This window comes from Ixodes scapularis, unplaced genomic scaffold (assembly GCF_016920785.2).
Source record: "Ixodes scapularis isolate PalLabHiFi unplaced genomic scaffold, ASM1692078v2 PGA_scaffold13__105_contigs__length_92229423, whole genome shotgun sequence".
Taxonomy (NCBI): domain Eukaryota; kingdom Metazoa; phylum Arthropoda; class Arachnida; order Ixodida; family Ixodidae; genus Ixodes; species Ixodes scapularis.
Genome location: NW_024609839.1, coordinates 11,990,370 through 12,014,019, shown reverse-complemented (window position 1 = coordinate 12,014,019; position 23,650 = coordinate 11,990,370). Strand labels below are relative to the sequence as shown.

Here is a 23,650-nt window from a genome sequence, read left to right as displayed (position 1 = left end):
TAGTCAATGCAGTGCCAGAACTTTATTACGATTTTTGTTAGGACTACCATTCTAGTCATCTAGGGCAGAAATTCTCAACTTTTCAATCTCGAGGGACCCCTATCCCTGCTGGTCTCGACATTCATACGGTAACAGTGCAGAAGCCTACTAAAAAATGTGTTTATTCAGATACCTACATCATTTAGAGAGGGCATGACCGTACAGGGTTACAAGAATGGAATACAAATTATACAAAAATAACGACAGTACAGTCGCCGACTGATTTTTCGAACACCGCTAGTTCGGACATGTCCAATTATTGGATGTTTTTCCTGAACCCTCACTTAACCCATAGAGTTTAATGTACAACATTGACCGAAATTTCCGACAGCATAAAGCTCGTTGCTCGATATTTCGGACACAATTTGCGCGATTTCTTCCGTTCACAGCCACAAAACAGCCGCCGTGATAATGCTGTGACCTTAATCGCCGGCACTTCGCTTGTTCTGGTTTTGACTTGTAGCCTCGACACCACATACTCTGCAGTAGAGAAGCTGAACTGAAGTTACAGTCGGGCTTTCTGGTTCCACTATAGCCAACATGGCCACCATATGTTCTTCTTATGTTGTGTTTTTCAATTGCGACCACAAGATCAGCCGTCTGCTGTTTGAGCGAGTGTTTGAGTTGAGTTTTCTGTCCAATGGTATTGAAGTAAGCTGGGTAGGCAAAACATTGTCTCCAAACCATGCCAAATGGCACCAACTTCCTATTTTCTGTGTGCACCAATGAAGGTGCCAACAAAGCACGGCACCGTGATCACCACATCAGCAAACAGTGAAAAGTGACCAACATACGGCCGAAGTTGCATGAGAATTTAATATTGACATCAAGTGACCAGTATGAAGCAAAGTGGCGCGGAAATTTAATATTGCAGCTGAAATTCGTTTTTTCGGACTGGTTGATTATGCGGACAATTCAGGGGTCCCCTACGAGTCCGAAGAATCCATCGGTGACTGTCTACTCTTAAAAGGTAAGAACAAGCAGTTCACAACAAAACGCCTAACATGTGTCTTGTAAAGCTGAAAAGGACATGAATGAATTGACAATTTTATGACCAAGGCAATTACATTTGTGAAGGATGAATAGAAAAAAAAAGGGTGGGCAAAAACAGTGGTCAACCCCCGCACCTTTTTTTCATGGTCCTTTTTTTGCGAAATAAAATATAGAGACCTTGTAAACCACAATACACATACTACGGTAACTAATATTTATGCATCACTGGGTGGCTCAGATCTGCTAAAAGCGCTTAAACTGGAAGAATGCCTCACTTGAGGGATGACAAAGGAAAATTGGGGAACCCTGTGGAACACCTGCATTCCTATGAATTAACCCCGTTTGAGAATGCAAGTTCTAGGGGTTCTACAGAATAAGCCCCACTTTCCCCAAACATGAAGCCTGCAGGGCTTCTTCTCACTTGCCCTTTGCACAAGAGGAAACATCAATGCTGTCACGGTTGCCCCTTAAGCTAAACTCACAAAGGCCCCACAGCTTATAATTCATTACTGAAAGACAAAGTCAAACCTATGAAAACAATTCCATCTTAGCACAAATGAATGACTTCTTTCAGTGTGACAGAAACAGTCATAAGCGCCAACTACGGGGGGCAGCGGGGCTCATGCCCACGCCTGGGAGGCTTCACGGGGCTGGGGCAGAGGCCCCACTTCTGGCCCCTGGTCTACTGCCCAGCAACTAAAAGCTTGCAAAGGACAATTTTTGTTTCCTTTTAATTTTAAGGGGTTGGCACAGCTCTGCCCATTGACCTTACACTGCTGGCTATTTTGTGTCGTAACTTTCTGAGAGGGGCTTGTTTATGCCAGCTCCTTTTTCCTTTCAGGCTTTTAAAATTTGGACCTTGGGCCAGTGACAAGTCAAAGCTTCAGCGGAAATTGCCCCTCAAGCGGGTTGAGATGTACGGAATATGTTGTTTGAACAAACAACTTAAGTGCCCACTCCATTCTAGGGCCTCCCCCTCCTATCCTTCTTACTCTTCTCTCCTTGCCCTCCCTCCTCCCCCCTTCCCCCAAGAAAAACAAAAAGTCTAAGCTGCTGGACACGAGAAGAAACCTCAGGAGCCGAACAAAGAAAACACTGTGTTGCTAAAGAAAGAGAACTATGATGGAAATGGGTGCGCACAGCAATGCCGGAGACTCACCTTTCCCCGCGTGCCACAGCTCTGCCAGGCCGAACGGGTTCCGTCGATGAGACGGTGCAGGCTGCTCTCGTTGGAAGAGACCGTCAGGCTCTTGACGCAGTGCCCCCACTCCTCCAGGAGGGGTGCTCCCACGGAACCGGCCTGAGTGCCATCCAGGTCTTTCCTCTTGCGCGTCCGCTCGCCCGGGTAGCCCCCATACATCGGCAGTGCCCCTGCGGGACCACGAAATGGTTTTTGGCTTTTGCTTTGCACATTTGCAACCCATCCATGTCAGAACTTACCCACGTTGAAACCTGTCCACGTCAGAACCCGCCCAAATCGGAGCCTTGTGGGGCACCTTTATGTCCGGGGAACCCGATGCCCACCCCACCGCACGGCAAACGGCTACCAGCGAGGGCGGTTCCTGCACTGGGTTCGCCTTGCAAAGAACGATAATCATGGTATCCAACGGTGTTTATTGAAAAACTGGGGTCCCCAAACGAGACACTGCTGTCGAGCGAGCTGTGAACACAGTGTGCCCGCAGTGTCCCCAGACTTGAGAGCCAAAGGGATATTGCGAGCGGAGACAGTGGGCCGAGCTCACGCCGCTACCCGTCATCGCGGGAGTTCAGGCCAGAGCTCTCGGCAGACGGACATCCACTCGGAGGAGGGAAAGCCGACTGTCAGAGCCAGGGGAAATGCTGGCGTTGAGTCATTGCCAGTCGGACGGGCTCGTACGCCGTGACTCGACCCGTCGCCCGGAGTTCAGTGCAGGACTCCTCGCCAGAGGGCTGTCCACTTGGAGAAGGGAATGCTCGATTCTCCCACGTGATCTGTCGCGGCTCCCTTGAAACAGGAGACGTCCGGAGGAGTGCGAGAGAGTGGGCCAGCAGGGTGAATATCTGGCACTTTCCCTAAAGGTGCACCTTTCCCTAAAGGGGTGCCAAATGTTTAAAGGGGGATCATAAGACCCACTGGTTTGCCCTCCCCCGACGAGCCGTAAACCGCAGACGTTCTGGCCGGACTTGTTCGACTTCCAGCTAGCTCGTTCCGTATGGTGTTGGGGAGAGAACGCACCGCCGCTGGCCTACTCTCTCGTGCTCCTCCGGGTGTTTTCCTTTTCAAGGGGGCCACGATGGATCGTGCGGGACGGTCGGGCGTTCCCTCCTCCGAGTGGACGGCCGCCTGGCGGGGAATCCTGGACTGGACTCCGGACAACGGGTCGAGTCGCAGCGTGACCTCGTCCGACCGGTGATGATTCAACGCCAGAGATTCCCCTGGCTCCGACAGTTCCTCCTCCGAGTGGATGTCCATCTGCGGAGAGCTCTGGCTTCATCTCCTGCGACGACAGGTAGCGGCGTGAGCTCGGCACGCCGGTGAGGACTCTGTTCCCCATTCCCTTTGATCCTCGGGTCGGTAGGCGCTGCGGGCACCCTGTGTCCAGGGCTCGCTTGGCCGCAGTCCTCTCGTTGGGGACCCCCGTTTCCCAATAAATGTTGTTCGATACCGGGATCATCGTTGTTGGCAATACTTTGGCAAACCCGGCCCAATGACCACCCCTGCTGGTAGCCATTGGCAGTGCGGTGAAACGGGCATCAGGTTCCCTTTCAGCACCAGTCCCCCGCACGTGAAGATACCTAATCCCCCCAACCTGCCCAAATAAGAACCTGTCGAAGTCAGAAACTGACCACAATAAAACCCGCCCACATTGAAACTTGTCCAAATCAGAACTTGCCCACGTCAAGACCCATTAATGCTCGAACCTGTCCGTGTTAGAACCTGCCCATGTCAGAACCCCCTGATGTTAGAACATGTCCATGTTGAAACCAGTTCAAGTACGAACCCGTCCAAATTAAAACCCGCCCAAATTGGGAACCACATAAATCGGAAACTGCCCACGTTAAAACCCACCAATGTTGGAGCCCGTGTATGATGGAAACTACCTACATGAAAAACCCACCCACATAAGAACTAGCCCCCATCAAAACTCATTCCTGTCGAAACCGGTCCAAATAGGAAACCGTCTGCATTGGAACCCATCTATGTCCGAGTCGGACGTCCATTTTATGTCCTACTTGCAAACTCCATGCAAAGCATCAAAATGATGGCTGATGTTTTGCTAAGGAACTTAAGTTCTCTTTATGGATTTCCTATACCAACAGCTTCTGCCTACGATCCCTATAGAGCGGCACGTTATATAGTAAAATTGCTTCCAACTTAGTATATATTAAAGTAGTACAGACATACTTAACAGTTCCTGCTTCATTTAGAGGCAATCATAATTCAACGAAGTACAGACCAAACATCAAGTGTCTTCTCGGGAAAACAAAACACACAAACAAAGTATGAAGACACAAGTGATGTACTAACCAGGCCTGACGATGCGGTTGAAAGGGTGCTTGTGGATCTGGTTCGTCTTGAAGCACCGTTCACAGAGGTCGTAGTTTCTGCAGAAGCGGCACTTGAACCTCGACCCAACCAACGGGGTGGCATCACACCCGTCACAGCTGGAAAAATTAGAGAGATCAATCGGACAAGTCTTGAGTACAATCTACAGACCAACCCCTACCAAATGAAAGTTTTTTTTATTTTTTGCGGTAAATACTTGTTCATACAGCCTAGCCCCGTCTATTCAGTCATGGGCTCTCAGATAGCTTCTGCCAACCTCCCAGGGTTCCCACAAGCGTTCCTGAGCTGTCAAATTTCCTCGGTTGTTTCCGTTAACCGTGCAAAGTAAATACCAGTCTGAGAACCCGTGTTCTACACATAACCCATCATTCCTATTAGGGGGTGCATGAATATTCCCAATTTTCTAATAGCAAATCGAATACTAATCTATTCAATTAAAATGAAAAGTGATTTTTTTCGTCTAATAACTTTTGAATACACTGTAAAAGCCTTTCCCTGGTCCTGATTTTTCGCGAAATTGGTGGCGGAGTTTTATTAATGTGAAAGCGTTAACTGTCTCACGGAGCAAACTGACCTCATCAGCTTTGACGATGCGCCAGACGGCACCTAAACTCCCCTCTCCCAATGGGGTGAAGTGAAGCCGCGACCTGATGGATTGGCTCCCATTGGCTGGCGCGCGTCTTCAAGGAACGAGGCTCCCATTAGCTCTCGCGCGGCGTAGTTCCAAAAAACGCCACCAGAGAAGCCCTCTCCATGGCGGCGCAGCGCACGCAGCGGCACGGCCGCCGGTAAGAGGTGCGGGCCTGGCCGCACAGCCTGCTCGGGCAAACCCGACAGGCTGCACGGCAGAGCTCAGTGCGGCGCGGCCACTTCACGACAGTGCCCGCTCGGCCGTTGGCCGTAGCCTCTGCAGTAGCGAAACGTGGCCGTCCACACCACTACACCGCAGACGAACGAGGGGAGCAAGAAGATGACTTTCGCATTTACAGCTCATAAGAAGTGCTAAGGTGCCCTCGAACTTTTTCACTGCCATTACATTTTGTGAATTCTAAAGGCTGGAATTCGCCTCTACAGACAATAGAAATATTCGTGCCCACTAAAGTTAGTGAATTTTACAATTGACAAAATTCGTGAAAATTAGGGGCTCGCAAACATTAAGGGTTTTATACAGTTGAACCTCGAGTTAACGAAGTCACTAGGACCCGCTAATTATTTTGTTAGATAGGGAACTTTGTAAAATCGAGGAAGGGAGACCTCATGCATAGGCTGCACAGGGAATCCGAATTTGTTCGTTAAATCGGGAAATGCATAAAATCGGGTTTCGTAAAATTGAGGTTCAACTGTAATAACCTTTGAATTGCATCACGAGTTTTCCTTCCCTTGTGAAGGAAATGTCCTCGGCATAATGGTGGGCCCTTGCAGGGAAGAGGACCTACCGTTTTGCGACCACTTACATAACATTCTCGTGAAGGGTGGGCACACGCTCCATCTCGGAGACCAGGCCCATCCAGTTGGACTGCTGTGGAAAGTCTACGGTCACGTCTCGCCCGGTGCGGCTTATGCCTGCAACGGATTCGGGTGGGGTCGGCCAAGACAATCCAACTCATTTGTACAAAAGTAGACCTTCGGAACTCCCCAGATAAATCAACATTCCACACAAAAACTAATCATAAGTTTGGTGGGATAGCAGGCAGTAATGAGCGGGCAATGCTGTGTTAAACATTTCTAGAAGTGTGAGAGGGAAAAATTACACTGTCAAGTGAACCCGATCTGTAAAAAGCAATTTGCCTCGTACGAAGCATCAGTATGATAATACGTCTAAGCTAGTTTCAGTAACCGTGTCTGATTGCGAGAACATTTCTTTTCAACAAAACAGTATGTGACAATTCTACAACTTGCAAAAATAGAAGCCGGCTGGGTTGAAGAGAAAATAAGACCCCGCAAAGACAAATGTCAAGTTAACAAGCAAAACCACCAAAACCGAAAAGAGGAAATTTAAGTATACCATCTTGGGGTCCCTGCACCGAGAATTTGAAGCAACAAACTATCCCTCTTCGACATCCTAGATCCAGTATAGGTTCCCTATCCCCGATGGTGCCGACGTGGCGCTGAATCTTTGTAGAAGGACAGCAGTGGAGGCCGCAAGTGTCGCAAAATCGTCGCTTTTAGATAGCATTGTTCACCCGTCGGCGGCCACTAAGTCCTCGCGCCGCTCAGAGCCACTAGATAAGGTACGCTTAGAGTATCGGCTTTTCGTTACCCAATTTTCTTGTCGGCGACGACATTACGGTAGTTAGCGCATGGCGGGTGCAACTGGCACCGGTTACGATCTGAAAATGCGATTTTCTAAGCTTTGGATATGATGTCGAGAAGCTCGGGCGATATCGTTTCACGCTGCCGCAGACTGTCTCCGAGTCTCCGGAGGCCGGAAAGCCAGTTTCCCGTGATTTCAGATCGAGCTTCAGGTAACTGGCAACAATGATTTGAAGCCCTCTGAAGCGTAGCCTACTAGGGGCTCTGACGTGACACTGACCATTGTGCACCGACGGCTCTCCCTCAATGAAACCTCAAGAGAGATGATCGAGAGACCCTTCAAAGCGTCCTGCTTCTGTCTCCGGGGCAACTCACTCAACGCAGAGCACTCACTGGTGACCGTGCCGACGCTCGAGCGCGACACCGACCCCCACTTGTACTTGGGCTGCGACACCGTCGGCCGCACCCGCACCCGGTCGCCGACGCGGAGGGCGCCGGACTGCGTTGCAGACTGCGTCGCTGTCGTTAAGGGGACCGGAGTGGCCGGAGCGGGCGTCGGCGGAGGGCTGGACGAGTGCGAGTAGCCGAGGAGCTCCACGTGGATGTAGCGCACCCAGTAGACACCGCCCTTGCGCTGCCAGTTGACCAGGACGTTCAGGTCGTGCAGGCCGTCGCGATCCAGCTGTGTACAAAACCCCATGTGACACTTTGGCCTTGAACCTGTGACCTTAAAGATAAGACCCTCCAAAGTTTTGATACTAAGCCTAACAGTTTTTTTGGGCTCCTGAAGTCAATGCCAGCCAACTTAAAGGCCGTCACGATCCACCTGCGTCCAAAACCTACGCGACACCCTGACCTTGAACGAACTTGCTAATATGACCTTCCAAAGCTGCATGCAAAGCTAAGCCTAATGGGTTTTCTTGGCTCCTGAGGAGAACGGCAGCATCTTAGAGGCTGTCACAATCCACCTGCATCCAAAACCTGCGCGACAGTTCGACCTTCAGCCTGTGACCTTGGAGTGTGACCTTCCAAAGTAATCACAATGATCCCAACAAGGATTTTTGGCTCCAAGGACAATGGCAGTTATTTGGAAGGACGTCACAATCCAGCTTTGTACAAACCCTGTGTGACCTCTTGACCTTGAACTTGTGAACTGAAGAGATATAACCGTCCAAAGTTTCTATGCTAAGCCTAATGTGTATTTTGGCTCCCGAGGTCAATGGCAGCAATCTTCAATGTCAAAGGTTTTTAACGTCACAAATCAAGTAGTCTAAGTGTAAGAAGCCAGGAACTCGTTAGGCCTAATGTCGTAACTCTGCAAGGTCAAATTCAAAGTAAAAAAAAACAGAAAAATATCATCCCTAAGCGCTTTGATCCTTGACCTGAGAATTAACCCTTTGGGGTCGTCTGTCGGTATCTCCGGTTCTGCAGAACTGCTGCCCCGACAGGCCCATTTCTCCTTTGCAATTTCAACCTGCGCCGTCTCTTGTCCGGTATGCATTTGTACTTAGTTTTTTTTTTGCTAGAAGCGGGGGAAGTTCAACGTGGCAGCCTTTACTCCATCTGCGTTTTACGGACTGTGCAGTCTGTGGACCGTGCAGTCTGCAGTTACAAGAAAGTTGAAGAGCAAAGACGTTAACTGTTTCTATTGTAAAAGCTGCCCTCGACACCCTGGCTTGCACCCCGGCATTTGCTTCGAAAGGTATCATACGCTGCACAAATACCACTATGGTATTTTTGCAGCTCAATCATTCAAATGAAAACGTTCAGGAGAGTGCAAAGTTGTTTCAAACATAACATATTGATCCTAGTACATATGCAGAGTTGAATTCGAAGTCACTCAGTGATTTCATAGTTTTTTGCTTAAACTAATCTGACCCGAGGGGCCTTCAAGGGGAAAGCTCACATGACCCCAAAAGGTTAAAAGGACACCAACACCCCCCCAATTTTTTTTTTTTTTTTGCCAGGCAATGTAATATGAAGTTAGGTGACTACTCAATCAATATTTTGCTGCAGAGTCCCATATATTTTTGATAAAGCCAAAAAAACTCAGCTGCTCAAAACCGAAACACGAGCACGGAAGCTCATAGCTGCAAGTCACGTGGCTACACCTGACCACATTTTTTTTTCCACCCCTTTTCCGGCGTGTGAAGTAAGACCGCTTGTCGTGCGATTGTTTTGCACTTATATCCCTTCCGCTCGGTGTTGTGCACTTGAAGATCGATTGGTCGGTACAACAAATGACATGTCAGAAGTAGCGGCCGTTTGTCCGTCACAACGTTGGTCCGTCATGTGCTGCCATCGCATCGTCCAGCCCATGGTATGTCGCCATATCGAGAATAATGAGTATGTGCACTTCCCGTGATCTGTGCAATATTTGCTCTTCTGAGCACCGTATTCGGAGCTCTTTGAAGGCCAAAACAAATGGGGTTCATATTATTGCGCATGTCGCCGAGGGAGTGCGAGCCTTGCCGAATGGTTACCGTGCTTGACTTTTGTACGGCGCCCCAAAGTTCGATTCCTGGGAGCGGCCACTTCTTTTATTTACTCCTTCAACTTAGCGTTCTCGTGAGTTCGAGAACCTTGTCTTCTGATCAAGGTATGAATGTTTTATGCGCCGAACGTTTTACGCCAAACATTCCAGAAACCCACGCAAGTACAAAAGCTTCTTTGAGTGGCAATCCGAGGCCAGTCTCACCCCAGCGCTCCATCCTGCTGTTTCGCCGACATCGACGTCTGCGACGCTAACCTTCTTCTATTTTGATTTTTGGGCAGAAGTGTGCCCCATTAAACATTTAGTTTCTTCAGTTATTAGCCGCCTCATCATTTGTCATACATGACAACATTCTTTTTTATTTTCAATATTGAATGTGTGCCTTAGATGACTTACGACTTTGAATATATTTTGCACACATAGTTCGAATGCCACGTGCAACCCCATGCCACTACAGGCCCCGCACCGATTAAAACGGACACAATGGTGCGCTCGGAAGCTTCTGCTCGTCTTGCCGCCAACCAACATGGCCATGCCTCTAGCATCCACATCGTCACCAGGCCTTCTGCCACAACTCGAAAACATTACTCGCGCCACAAAACTCCGCAAATCACTCCACGGCGTTCTATTTATGCTTACGCATTCGCAACTCATAAAAAGTGCTTATGTGTCTTTCGACTTTTTTTTTTTTAATTTTTTTATAGCTATTTTAAGCGAAGCTTGTAACTAAGTGTGGTGAAAAAACAGCAAGTGGCACAAACACCGATTCCACTACTACAGTATCGGAGTCTTATACTACAGTGAGACTTCCTGATCTCCCAAATCTTGATAGTATAGCCCTAGTTGTGCACAAATATAAGCTTACACAGCTTTATGCTGGCAAACACGGCTGCACCCACCTCGACCACCCGGCCAATGTCGCCCTCGTGAACTTCCTCATAGGTCCGGCAACAGCGGACCCACATGCCACGCTCGATCCGGTCCCGGACATGATGGGCGTAATCGTCGTTGTTCGCAAAGTCTCCTCTGCACAGATACGTCGTGCTTGTCGTTGCCTGCAACCAAAACAAGCGCACTACAGATAAATCAAAAACATTCGCTGAATCTACATCATTTACAGTGTCTGTAGGTGAAAGAATCACTTTTGCCACTACTGTGAGTAGGAGAGCCAAGAGAAAATTATACCTAAGGCAAGTCACTCTACCACACGCCAAGTTGCATATCAAAGATAATTTTGCTGTGGAGAGTATGTAGTGAGGATAAAAGTATACTATACTCCGCGACAACTTTTCTTGGCAATGCAGTGGAAGGTACAGGCCCGCGTCCTCCTCCCATTTTGAGTGTGCGCAGGCTCTCCTCCTCTCCCCAAAATTGGGGGAGGAGGAGAGCCTGCGTACACTCAAAGTGGGAGAGGGGACGCGGGCCTGTACCTTCCACTGCATTGCTAAGAAAAGTTGTCGCAGAGTATAATAAAGCAAAGTTGACACAGGCTTGTAATACTGGTATAAAAATTTGGGGTAGTACTGCTATAGTGACTTCACTATAGAAAAGTTGTAGTCATATTAAAAAAAAACAAGGAAAGAATGACATTTACTCTACTGATTCATTTACACCTGGATTGCATTGCCTTTAATCCAATACTGCACAGGACAGAAGAACAGTTAGAAAAATATTTTCCTAAAATAAATTAAAAAGAAACTGGCCCACCCTACCTCCCTGAGAGATCCACTGGCATCGCCATCAAAAAGGTCATCCGAAAAGGAATCCGACTCTGAACAGTTGTCCAGGGACGTTATGCTCTCGTCGTCCGAGAGGTAAGGCACCTGATCCTCGTGCTCCAAAAGCCAGGAAACAATCGCCTCGGGACTGGGCATCACGTGGAACGAACCCGCTGCTCGGTGAAAGAGAGAGAGAACAAGTCAAAGAATCCCAACACCGAATGCACAACACAAGTGGTACCCACCATAAAATCCCAATTATCTGCCCACCCACGACGAAGCGATACAGTATGGTGGAAAATGTTAGGTACGTAGGTGATTTGTGACGATGGGACAGCAAAACATTATAAAGAAATAAGCGATAAACACAGAGAGGGGGGTAGGGGCGCTCGCCAAAAACTATGTCTTGGGAACTGATACTGCAGATCGTGAATGCAGCAACTTTACGTTTGACGACGAAATAAGCACGCCGCAAATTGCCACGAACTCACTTGTCATAGAGACTGAAGATTTGCATCGCATGGTGCGATAAACACGCGTGAACCCGCAAAAAACTTGTAAGTCATAGAAACCATCGTTGTGCAAGCAGATCGCAGACACGTTAAATTCGAACCTTCGTGGTGCGACAAAAACACGCCAGAACCTGCTACCAGCTCGCATGTCACGGGAATTGAAACCGCGGATTACACAATTAAAGTGAATCTCGTCGGAGATTCCGCGATGTCCGACGGAATGGTAAACAATGTTACAAAACTTAAGCCAAAAAGAAAAAAGAGGAAATTGCAGACTGCAAGCCAAAATTAAAAAAAAAAGATCAATACAAAAAAAAATCTACATAATTAATGGGCCACTAATACTATCCCAGAGCCACTAATATAAGCACACGCTGGTTGCCCACTTTGGTCGAACCGGCTGTGCCGCAGCATGGTGCGATGCGCGCAAGGATATTTTCCCTCGCATCCGTCGTGCAGCTTCTTCCGAGCCATTGCAGGCTAACCGATCCTCCCCGGGTTATGTGTGAGAAAAAAGATGGCGCACCTAGAGCACTGAGGGCAACTTCGACGCCGTGTCTCGAGAACCCCATCTCGACGAGCTGCTGGACGATGGGCACAGACGACTGCGCCGCTCCAGCTGGTGTCGGCAGCGATGGCCGCCGAGACGTTGCTCCCTGCCGATACAGATCCAGACAAAATGTTAGCTGTCAAACTTTTGCCCGAAACTAACATCGCCCAAAGCTAAGGCTGCTCGAAACTAAGGTTGCTCAAAAATAAAACGGCTGTGGTACGAGGGAATGTAACCATACTGCTACATGACAATATCATCTATATCTTTCCAGGGGCAATATCGCTCCATGGAAAGGCTCCGTAAGCTAGAGAAGAGCTAGGGACCAACAGGAAATACGAGTGTTTCACGTATTAATGTTTTGAAATCGAAAAACCAAACAAGGGGTGGTTCACCGATTAATGCAGATTTGCACGTTTAGTGAAGCTTACCGCATTTAACCCTCACAAAATGAAGAGTGCCACAGTCGAAGAGAGTTGGCGGGGGCTAAACACCCGCGTCCCAACTCCATTGGCTATGCATGCGTGCAAAAAGAGGACGACAGAGAAAGAAAGTAGAAAACAGAAGAGACACGAGAGAGGACCTCGAGATGCTTCGAGAAGACTTCGGCAGCTGTAAGAACTAAAAAAAAAGAATAGGAGAAAAAGAAACGGTACAAAAGAAGAATGTGGCAACGCTATTGCAGCGTTGCATGTCTCAAGTTTGAGGTTGAAGCTAGCGTCCATCGCGTTCCTCATAAAATGGAATTCAGCATACGACTGTTTGATCGATAAATCGAAATATAAAACTGCAAATGTTTTTTTGGCTGGCAAGCAATTATGGAAGGGTCAACCTGCAAATGAGTTGACTTATAATAGTGTAAAACGGTCATGAAGAAAGATAGCACCCGCCCCGCACGAACTCAGCCTTAGTTATATGCAAACCAGGAATGTTCCGGGGCTACCCGACAAACGGCGCCAATGTGCCAGTGTGCTCTCTCGTCGCAAGAGGTCACGGGCGGTTGCCACAAAGTCGAGTGCACTCTGAGGCAAACATGCGAGGTGGTAATTAGAACTGAAACAGTTCCCTTGATTCGTGGGTGTACCTTTGCTTTGGCCCTATGGCTCCTGCTGGGCAAAACGGCCGTCGCATCGTCTGCCACGTGGTCTGCCACGCAGGCGGCCGTGGCACCGTCCTCGCTGGAGGGAGAGGCCATTCGCAGGGCGCCCTCCTCCTCTTCTTCGGCGTCCTCCCTGAACTCTGAGCAGGGCAGCTGGGCAGAGGGCGCCACCGCCACCTCGTGCCGGGTGCCTTCCGCCGTCAGAAACTGGACAAGAGCCACGGCGGCAGCCTGCCAAAAAGAGTCGAATAACAGTTATGACAGACCAGTTTTCATACAGGCCAGACTAAAACACAATCTAGACCCCATCGAAGATCTCGTAACCATCGGTAAATATGACAATTCTGAACCACTGTAACCTGGAAATCCTCTCTAGGAGCAAAGCTCCTTGAGTCTAGCCTTGCCTGTCCAGCATCCTTGCTCACATCGATCTTGCTGGTGCTCGTGAGCTCACGTGCTCGTGCAAGGCAAAAAAAAAAAAAAAAGTTTGCGCAGTTGACAGGATTTGAACGTGTGCGGGGAGACCCCAATGGATTTCTAGTCCATCGCCTTAACCACTCGGCCACGACTGCGGGACGAGTAGGGGGCTCTGAGATGTGGTAGTAACTCAAGAGCTGGGGTTTCTGTCATGGATGAAACGTTGCAGGTAGCCGCTCAGCGTCTATACAGGAGAGGGCGCTGCGGTCACATGCGTATATAATCGCGTTAAACTTTGCATGCATTGGCTCAACGTTTATAGATGAGAGGGCGCTGTGGTCAAATGCTCAAATGCGTATCTAACCGCGTTCCATACCACACATTGTCTTTCTGAAATGGATGAAAACGAATGAAAGGCTCGGCATGCTGCGGCTCAGCGTCTACAGACAAGCACCACCAGAGCTTCGCCCCAATCAACATCATTCACCACGTGGAGATGCGGTCTTTTTCATTGCCATGCAGTCAGATGCCTTTACAACGAACACCTCTACTACGAAAACGCCCGTTTATCGAAGCAAAAATAAATTCACGACCAATCTCCTATGTGTTCAAAGTGTTTCTCCGACAATTACAACAAATTTCTATTTCATGAATATTTCTGTTTAATGGAGTGCGCAGTTCCACAAAGCAAAAGTGACGGGTATTAAAAATTTTCTAGGTCAATAGTAGTCGACTTTGTGTAAACTGTCGCTTTCAATTGACGCACATAGAGGACAGAAATACTGCGACAGCGGCGACGGTTGACACCGCTCCCGCACCCCTTTGCCATTGCAGCACCAAACATTCTCGGTTTTGGGTTCAAAATATCTTGTTAGCATGCAACTTTGTGTCTAGGTGGCGCTATGGGACTACGTTGCTGCTAAGTCTGTACGCAGCAACCTAGTCACGTAGCACCATCTAGACACAAGGTTGCACACTAACAAATTATATTTGGACCGGGCCAAAACGGAATGCGTGATGCGGCGACGGAGGAAGCGGCGTGGCGAATGCAGCGCTGCCTCTACCGCCCCCCCCCCCCCTGCTGTGTGCACTTCTGCATACTTTTCTTTACTCTTGTTCTGCTTGTGCTGTTGACTGAGGATGCGCCACTTCGCTTACTCCGCTCCAAAATAAGCTTTTTCTTTTTTTTTTTTTGGGGGGGGGGGGGGGGGCTTTGTTTTGGGAATTGTATGCATTCGTTTTTTGATTTTGCATGTGCGTGTGATGTGGAGCTCTAATAATCAATTCAGTCGTTTTGCACTGAAAAAAGTGCTGCAACAGTCATCGCTCCCGAGGTTTATGCCTCGGTGAACGATGAATTGTTTGCTCCGAGTTGACAACAGACGACATCGTGGAAGTCCTCAGGGAGGCGAAGCAACCTTCCGAGGATGACTTAGCAGAGAGCGATGAAGAGCCTTCAGAGGAGCCAGAAGTAATAACAATTTGTGAAGTAGTCGGAGCATTCAACTGTTTCCTCACGACTCCTGTCACTAACAGCTACCTCAGTAAGAGCTACAACATTCATTGCCCTCCAGAAAAGCGTGCAAGGAACACCCACCTCCAACTCGAGCCTGGAGAAAAGAGGCCGAAGCGGTGACGGTTGCGTGGCGGCGGCCATCACTTGCTCCGTGAGAGTGACTGGTGCAAAGGCGTCGGCGGTCGAATCTTCTTCAGCACAGGTGCTGTCGGCCATTGACTGCGGTTGCTGCTGCTGCTGCTGTTCAGCGATGCTCTGCATCAAAACTTTTCTCAGCACAGACTGCTGAGACGCCAGCACGCGAGTGGCACGAATTGTCCCAAGCAGGAGGTGCTGCCGAGTCAGCAGGCCCACGTTGACGCTGGATGCTGATTGAGAAACAAAACGACCAAAGTAAGCGTCAAGGATCGGGCAAGATGACGCAAGTTGTCTCGTCTAGTTGCGGAACAAATGAAACGAAAAATGCTAATAAATACCGACCATCTGCCCATTCCACAATAAGCGCCCACCCCTCAATTTTATAACATTCGGAAAATACACAAAGGATATATCTTTACATATTGTTGACCCAAGGAGCACCCATTCCCCAGGTTTACATGATTATCTCTAAAATCTGAGTGGGCGATTGCTCAGGATTTTATGGTGGATACAAAGCCACCCGTATATTTCAGTTATCATTGCAAAAGGACAGCAACACACAAGATAAAGCTCATACTTCCAATTCCTCTTGTGCACAATTTTACCAGACAATGTAGATTATACCGTAATATCCCGAGTCATTGCCCACCGCCTGCTGCCTGAAATTCATTAAAAAGTGGGGGTAGGCCATGTCTCGGTAGGTAAGCACAAAAAGTTTAGAAAAAAACTGAAAAACACTTGGTTTCCTGAACATATCTAGTGCGGCTGCACAAGAGATACGTTAAACTCAAAACCAGAAAAGTACAACGTAGACTCTAACCAATTTCTTCAATGTGCCCGATGTTTCGACGCCAGCTCGGCTCCTTGTTCACGGGTGACAGTATATGGGCCCAAAGGTAGCAACCTGTCGTCGTTTTCTTCTCTCTTAGCTTTGTTTTCTTCTTCTGTTTCTGAGTGTGGCGCACTTTAGCCCGTGTATATAGCTGCTTGGAATCGGTTCAGGTTGTTGCTTGTATTTTGTATGTCCCAAGATTCTATTAAGAGCCGCTTTCTCCAGTTTCCTTCTGTGTCAAGGATGGAGCTGCTGTCAAAGCCAATGACGTGGCCGGTCTTCTTTACGTCATACTTATGTCTACGGAGACGTTTGGGAAAGTTCTTTGTTTCCCCCACTTAAGAGGCGTCGCATTCGGCATAAGAAACGTCGGGCACATTGAAGAAATTGGTTAGTGTCTACGTTGTACTTTTTCTTATTACTTACCTAACCGGGCAAAGTTCCGCCGCAATGTTTCCATTTAAACTCAAAACCTGAATGACTTTCATTGAAAGAAATACTCATAAAGAATGTTTTACTCTGGCAAACTTTGTTGCTTGCATATGAACACCGCCAATCAGCATCCAGCACAAACGTTTCTTCCGTGAGAGTGTGCTTCCAACACTGCCTCTTCACGTGTGAGAGCAATGGGCGGGAACCCATCGCTCTCATGAGCAATGGGTTCCCGCGTGGGACTGGTCGGCCGCTTGTCTACGCGGGAGCCCATTGCTCGCGAGTGGTCGACCAGCGCCATCCGTCGTTCGACCACATTCGGCCAGGTTCGGTAGCATCATCTGTCGTTCTGCACCAACGGTGTCCCAATCTTAGATTGCTTTTTTTAATACGCAAATTGGCCGCACGGGAATGCAATTTTGGGTTTCTTAGGATGCTTAGGCCTGGTAGACTGAGTTATGACCACAAAACGAGGATCTCAAAAAGCACTATGGTGCGCCTTTAAGAATTGCCAAGCAAGTCCTGACTATCTTCTTACCTCTCCGCAGTCAATGAGATTTCAGTCCAACAAGAAAGCCAAGAAACTAATCGCAGTCACACCCTGAGCTTTTACAGCGGAGCTGTTAAAAGCTAGGTTTCCCAGGATCGTGTCCGGTATGTCGACACAAACCTACCTGGACAGCTACCGCCATCTATAAGCGACGGTGGCAAGCACACAACCAGTCTGGTTTCCTCCAACGCTCGTAGATGGCGGCAACCTTTCCAGCTATAATAGAAGAATGGATAGTTGGGCGCATTGGTGGGAATTCATCGTAGAAAACAGCGCGAAAAACAGACGATGACGACGAAGAAGTATATCGAGTACAGCTCCGCTGGTCTTCCTTCTTCACGGAAAGGCTGTGGAAAGGCTGAACCATTTTTCAGGTGTCAGTGACTCCAGGCTTCCCCACACTGAGCAAGCTATGCATTGTAGCCAAAACCAGAGCTGCCATTCTGACACGCCTTTAGATAAAGACCAACGTTAAGGAAGCATTCTTTGCAGAGAAACGGGAGGGTGCTGTAGTCACCTTCATTCCCGGCTGCGAAGTGGGAGGGGCGGTCGAGGCCCAGCTTGGGTAACACGGAGACGGCCCGGTTCAAGAGCACGGCCCAGGTGCGAAGCATGCCGTCGTTCAGGGGAAGCTTCTGCAGCTGGAAGCTGTTCTCACCGCTCTACGAGGAAACAGATACAAGAGACACTCTTCAGAGCTCGAAAGAAAAATTATAAGAGTTCTATCATTTTTCTCAAATGTTCCAGCTCTAAGGGATATGTAAAAAAAGCTGTAAGAGCTCTAAAATGATTTTAAGAGGCGTAAAAGAGTTTTAGAGTTCTAAAAGATGTATGGAAAAGATGCAAGTAGGTTCTGAAAGAGTTCTAATTAAAAAAGTCTTTTCTAAACACTCTAAAACAGTTTAAGACAGAGCAACAAGCTCTAAAATGAGGAAAAAAAAAGTCACTCTTCATAATGCCATAAAGCGTAAATCGGAACCGAGTGAACCCAAGCTGGTAAAGAGCTCCGTACAAATACATTTAAAATAGCTAGAAGGAATACTGTTCTAATTGCAAAGTCGTTTGCAAAGTGCTCTCTGCCATATATAAACAGAATATGCGAAAAAGCACGTGGTCATGTGACGCAAGATCGCGTGACAACTTGGTTTCCTGATGATTGTGTCAGGAAACGCTAAAGCCACGTGACACCCCGACACTGCGCCGTCACGTAACACCGCCACGTCAGGGCGTCGCTTGACGTTACGCAGGACCCATAAATGCTAAGCATTTAGAGTGCCTTTGGGATATTACACCGAAGAGACGGGCAGCTTTTGAGTTTCAATTCTCGGTAAAACGAGTGACCGGGCTCTAAACTCACGGGAGCAAGCTGTTCGAGCGGCCGCTTGACGAGCATGTCTCGCGTGTGGCAGTGCACCAGGAGTTTCCCGCGCAGCGAGATCCCAGCCACAGTTCCTTTCTCCGAAGGACACTCGGGCAGGTGCACCGTTCCGCCCAGACGGACCCTGTGGTCCACGCCTCCGAGGACGGCCAGCGCCGCCAGGGATCCGCTCTGCTCAAGCAGGAGCGCATCCGCGGACTGGCACGCAGATGTCTGCAAAGCAAAAACCAGCCGTGTGGAGCTTAAAGGGAAAACCGTCACGAAAAAAGTGGGTAGCGACCAACGTTCCAAAGAATTTTGTAACCTTACCGTGTTTCCCGAACTATACGTAAAAAATAATGGCGTGGGTTAGCTGGTCTAAATTTACGCTTTTCTTAAACCACCCAAGACTGGGCAGAAAACGCTCCCCACCCAGTCTCAGTTGGTTTAGAAAAATGAGATATACACGTTTCAATGTTGAAATTTTATGCAGTGAAGGTGGTGCAGGCTATAGAGTTATTTTCTTCTAATATTGTTCACTATGACTAGACAGGACAAACTGAGTAACAAGTATCTTAATGATCATTGATGTAATTTGCAATTTTGCTGCTATAAATTTGCACGTAACCAACTAAACTACCAAAAAACATTTTTTTTTTAAGGGGGGACATGGGTCTTTGGAGCCAAAAACTTCCTGAAACTGCCATCTTTTGAAAATGGCAATGGCTGTTGTTCTTCTGAATCTACCAGGCTTACAATTTCGTGAATGAATATTTGAGCTATAAATCAATTTATAACATCCATGCGGACTGAATGTGCATTGAAGTTGACTCTAAAACATTGTTTTCACAAAACACAATTTTTGGACTTGTTGAAAATTTGCAGGAGGGATATCTCGGCATCTAGAGCAGATAGAAATATAACCGTACTTGAAATGTGTAGCTGAATGCGTGAAGCATACAATGTTGAGAGCAGATTTTTTAATATAAGTCTAGAAAAATTTCTATTTGATCTTTTTCTATATTACTTGTTAGCCGTGCATTGAGCACTGAACTTCAGTGTGTGGTAAAATCACTAATAAAAAGTTTATCTTAAAAGTGCTTCCAACATTGTATTTTCTACACTTTGTAGTATCTAGCCATGTGTTTAAAAGAATATTTTGTTGAGCAGTTTTTTTTCTATCGTTTTTCCAAACAAAGGCAGTCAAGCTTTAATTATTTCTAGGACAATTCTACTGACTGAGAAAATGACCAGATATATGAAATCAGCACAAAAAGTTGAACAAACTTGTGCAGTTTCATTGGGTTTGGTCATAAAATAAGAAAGAAAGCTCCAAGACCAGTGTTCCCCCTTAAGGGCCGAGATGGGTCACGTATGCCATAAAATAAAACTTCCTTGGAAACAATAATTTTTAACGCAATATTTAAAGAAGCAGTGCAAAGACTTCAATTCTAAAAGAATTTACAGCTTGTATTTTAAACTATTTATCTCTGCGCACCTGAGGGAAAATGTGCCACATTGCCCCGAACTACTGCAATTCCGCCGCAAAACTACAAAGGAAGAAAAGCTCGAGGTAAACCTAAGCACTTCTGATGAGTTGTGAATGCGAAAGCATGAATGTGTGACAATGTGGATGCTAGAGGCGGTGCCATGTTCATCGTCGGCGAGACGAGCAGAAGCCTCCGAGCGTGCTCCAACGTGTCCATTTTAACTTGCACGGGGCCCGTAGTGGCACGAGGTTGCGGCGGTTAGTTTTATCAGCGCGCTGGCGACACTAGAGTGCCTTCATACACACGCACGGTATTGCTTGAGTGGTGACATGTCAGCCATTTTTTTTTCCAATCATCTTTTTATGCACTTTGAAGTGCACGGAATCCCGTGTCACTCAGCTCGAGCTCGTAGCTTTGGCTAATGCGTAGACGCCATTTTACTACCCAAGTCACGCACCGAGTGCACATTCAGAGCAACAATGGATGTCTTCACCCTGAGACAGACAGACATGTAGGCACCCTAGGTGGCACGGACACGCAGCGCCATCTGGCGGCGGTCGTTGAAACTGGCGCACACAGCGGCCAATGGGAGCCTCGTTGCCGCGTGGCAGCCAATGAGATCTTTGGGATCAGGGAAACTAGGTGCTGTTTTCGTGCTTCAAACTGATGACGTCGGCTCGCTTCATGGGGCCCAGTTAATGCTTTCGCATTAAAACACCTTTTTTCCCTATCTACGGCTACGAGTGGCAATCCCGGGGACCACAGTGTCACGTCACTGAGGGTACACCAGATAGTCTAGATTATTAGCGGCGAGATGTTTTGGTGGCGCCCTCGTATGGTTCCCTCTCGTGACGTCATGACCTTGCAAACAACAAGTTCGATGCTGTTTGTAATGGGCATGGTGGAAGCTCGAAATCATTACCCTTTCAAAGCAACACTGCGAACTTGGTCGAAATTGAAGTTCTTACATTACTCTTATTTCTGTCAATGAGAAATCCTTTGCTGACGTTTTAGTCAGCATTCGGCCAATCGTGGAAGGCCAACCACAGCGACGCTTTCGATCGTGCACGTCGCCAATAGAGAAGGTTGGTCTCAAACCATGGGGAGCACTTGCAGTTTAATGGCGGACACGTCCAGCGGACATTGGTCGCAAGCACGCATGCGCTGTGTTTTCGTGTGGCGAGGGGGAAAGCGGGTGGAAAGGCAGACGCTCGTAGACGACAAACGCGTTGGTCACCTCCTCTCAGCTCGTATTCAAAACGTGGCCCATAAACCACGTGACCCTGATCGAGAAGTTGGGCTCTCTTTGTAATACGGGCCTTCAGAGTACACAAGCTTTCGTGGCACCATCTACGGGGAGTCAACAAAACCATTTTCTCCTCGCCGCCGCCTTTCCCACCATTTTCGTGGGGCTTTTGTCTCGATTTCTCGCCGCAACCTTCGAGGCTGCTGAGCAGGTACAGTGCTGCATTGTAGCCGAATCGGACCTTGAGAGGTCGACAACCGCGGCGGGAGGGCCGAAAGGGCCCCGTTGAAAGAACCGAATGTGCTGCTCCGAGTGCCGTCACTGCATCCCTCGCTCGAAGGATCGTGCGAGTTGAGGCATACCCCGACCTGCCATATGTTTCATTTCCACGCGAAATGTGCTTCGTCTTATCAGGGAAGGTCTAGAACTTCTGACTGCCTACACACACACCGAGGGCGCCATTTGAACGTAGCGGCGCGCGCACGCCGCTGCTTGGATAGTTTGTCGCAACGTCAACGACGCACTGCATTTGCCGCACCGACTCCTCCTCCTCGGTATTATCGGCAGTGTTGCCAGATTGGGCTATATATAGCCAAATTGGGCTACATTTTTTTCTAGTTGGCGTCAAAATTTCGTGGTTGGCTATGTGGCTATTTTGGGCTATTTCTAAGAATGCGGCGAACTTTTGTCGAACCTCGGGTTCGACGCCGAACTTTGAGGTTCGGCTTGTTAATTTTCAGACTTTTAATCAGTTTCGAAAAAAAAATGTTTCTTTTTTGGCTAGTCGAGAGGAGAGAGAGGAAGGAGAAAGGCTTCAATCTTCTACAAACTTCGGTGCTTTCACAATGCGCAGTGAAGCAATGCTTGCAGAGTTCAAGCAGCCTCCCTGCAGCGCTGCGGAGCAAACCAAACAGATTGCACTATTACCACAGGCTCGGTAGTGCCCCTTCAACCCGGACGCATATGGCTCGGACGTAGACTGAACTCTCCAAATGCTGCTTTGGTGCCCATTGTAAAAATCCTTAGGCACTCAGGTTTGTAAAAATGAGAGATCCGCAGTTTCACCGCTATACAATTGACTACCTTCCAGTCGCTGCCCACCCCAAGAAAGGACAACACAGTCGAAAATCGCGTGAACATGAATTTTTGACACTAATATTCTTCACAAAGGAGAAGAGACAGGTGGGATATTGGTAAAGACCTGGGATATTGGGGTTCTGGTTTGAAACATCCAGTGTTCTGACTGTTCTCCTTCTGTATTTTGTTCTTTTACTGTATGATCATATCTCCCGGGCTTCACAATAAAGCTGTCTTTGTGTGTTTTGTAATTCTGAAATCTACGAAGCAAGTGCCAGTTTTGTATGGATTTTCATCATTCCGAAGCTTTTTTTGAGAAATTCAGAAGTAACATAATGTACATAAATGTGGTGCATCTGAGGGTTGAAACAGGGATTGTAACGTGTATGTATGAGTGTGAGAAATTGGCAATATAAGGCTTAAAAATCATTGTTTTTAGTCTTAACTATTTTGGGCTATATTTTTTTAACGGCTTTGGCTATATTTGGGCTATACCTCCCAGTCGTTTGGCGGTTTTTTGTGGGACCATCTGGCAACACTGATTATCGGTAGTGCTACGCGTGTGATCGTAGTTCTTTCGTGTGTCAAACTGCCTTGCATGAGTGATGGCTCCAAACGCTAAAAAACGGATGTCCCTGACATTTGCTGCAAAACTGGAAGCTATCCAGCGGGTTGAAAATGGAGACAAAAAGTTGAGCGTCGCCGAAGCTTTAGGCCTACCAAGAAGCACTTTGAGTACTCTAGTGAAAAACAAGAGGGACATAAAGGCCAAGGCAGAACAGAACCAGCACTCAGGCGCGCGGCATGTACGCAAAGCTCCCTTTGCAGATGTTGAGAAGTTGCTGCACAAATGGTCCACCGACGCAGGGGTCTGGAATATACCTGTATCTGGACCGATGTTACAACCTTTGCATTCATTCTCGGCGCCAAGAACTTCAATGCCAGTAGGCTGCAACGTTTTAAAGGGATACTACAACGAAATTTCGGCACTCATTTTTTGGTCTATATGTGTTCAAAGCAGCAGCATCACATCGAACATACCAATATCTTGTTAAAAAAGTCACGAAAAGGAATTTTAAAATGAATAAAACGATTAGAAAAGAGCACCTGGTAGATGTCGCTAACGCCTCGCTTGCAATGCCCGTCTAGGAACCTTGACAGCTAGTGACGGAGGTTGTCTCGCCTTCGGCCACGACAAGAGAAGAAGGGAAGGAGGAACTCCCCTCTTCCCGAGAATGCCCCTTGTGTGTCGCAGAAGTCGCTATTGTCCCCCTACAAGATTATAGAAGATTAACTCGTCACTCAAAATTCGTACAAAAGCAGCCGCTTCAGTGGCTGGAACGACTAGGCCATCCTTTCGACGTCAGCCTCGCCGTAGCTTTGCTCATCT

General features: G+C 47.9%; 1 protein-coding gene across 3 annotated transcripts in view; it reads right to left on the bottom strand.

Annotated features, from left to right (window-relative positions):
• LOC8024807 (E3 ubiquitin-protein ligase HERC2) overlaps positions 1-23,650 on the bottom strand; it is a 219,161-nt gene that overhangs the window by 80,421 nt on the left and 115,090 nt on the right. For 2 of the 3 annotated variants that reach the window (XM_042289815.1, XM_042289816.1), the window contains exons 40-50: positions 18,448-18,681; positions 17,608-17,752; positions 15,220-15,506; positions 13,191-13,436; positions 12,083-12,212; positions 11,039-11,217; positions 10,226-10,381; positions 7,208-7,514; positions 6,034-6,142; positions 4,541-4,677; positions 2,192-2,403 (exon numbers count right to left, since the gene is read on the bottom strand). In XM_042289815.1, the coding sequence (XP_042145749.1) occupies positions 2,192-2,403; positions 4,541-4,677; positions 6,034-6,142; positions 7,208-7,514; positions 10,226-10,381; positions 11,039-11,217; positions 12,083-12,212; positions 13,191-13,436; positions 15,220-15,506; positions 17,608-17,752; positions 18,448-18,681 (2,142 nt within the window). The remainder of the gene's footprint in view (positions 1-2,191; positions 2,404-4,540; positions 4,678-6,033; positions 6,143-7,207; positions 7,515-10,225; positions 10,382-11,038; positions 11,218-12,082; positions 12,213-13,190; positions 13,437-15,219; positions 15,507-17,607; positions 17,753-18,447; positions 18,682-23,650) is intronic. The other variant, XM_040214461.3, reaches the window with a different exon arrangement.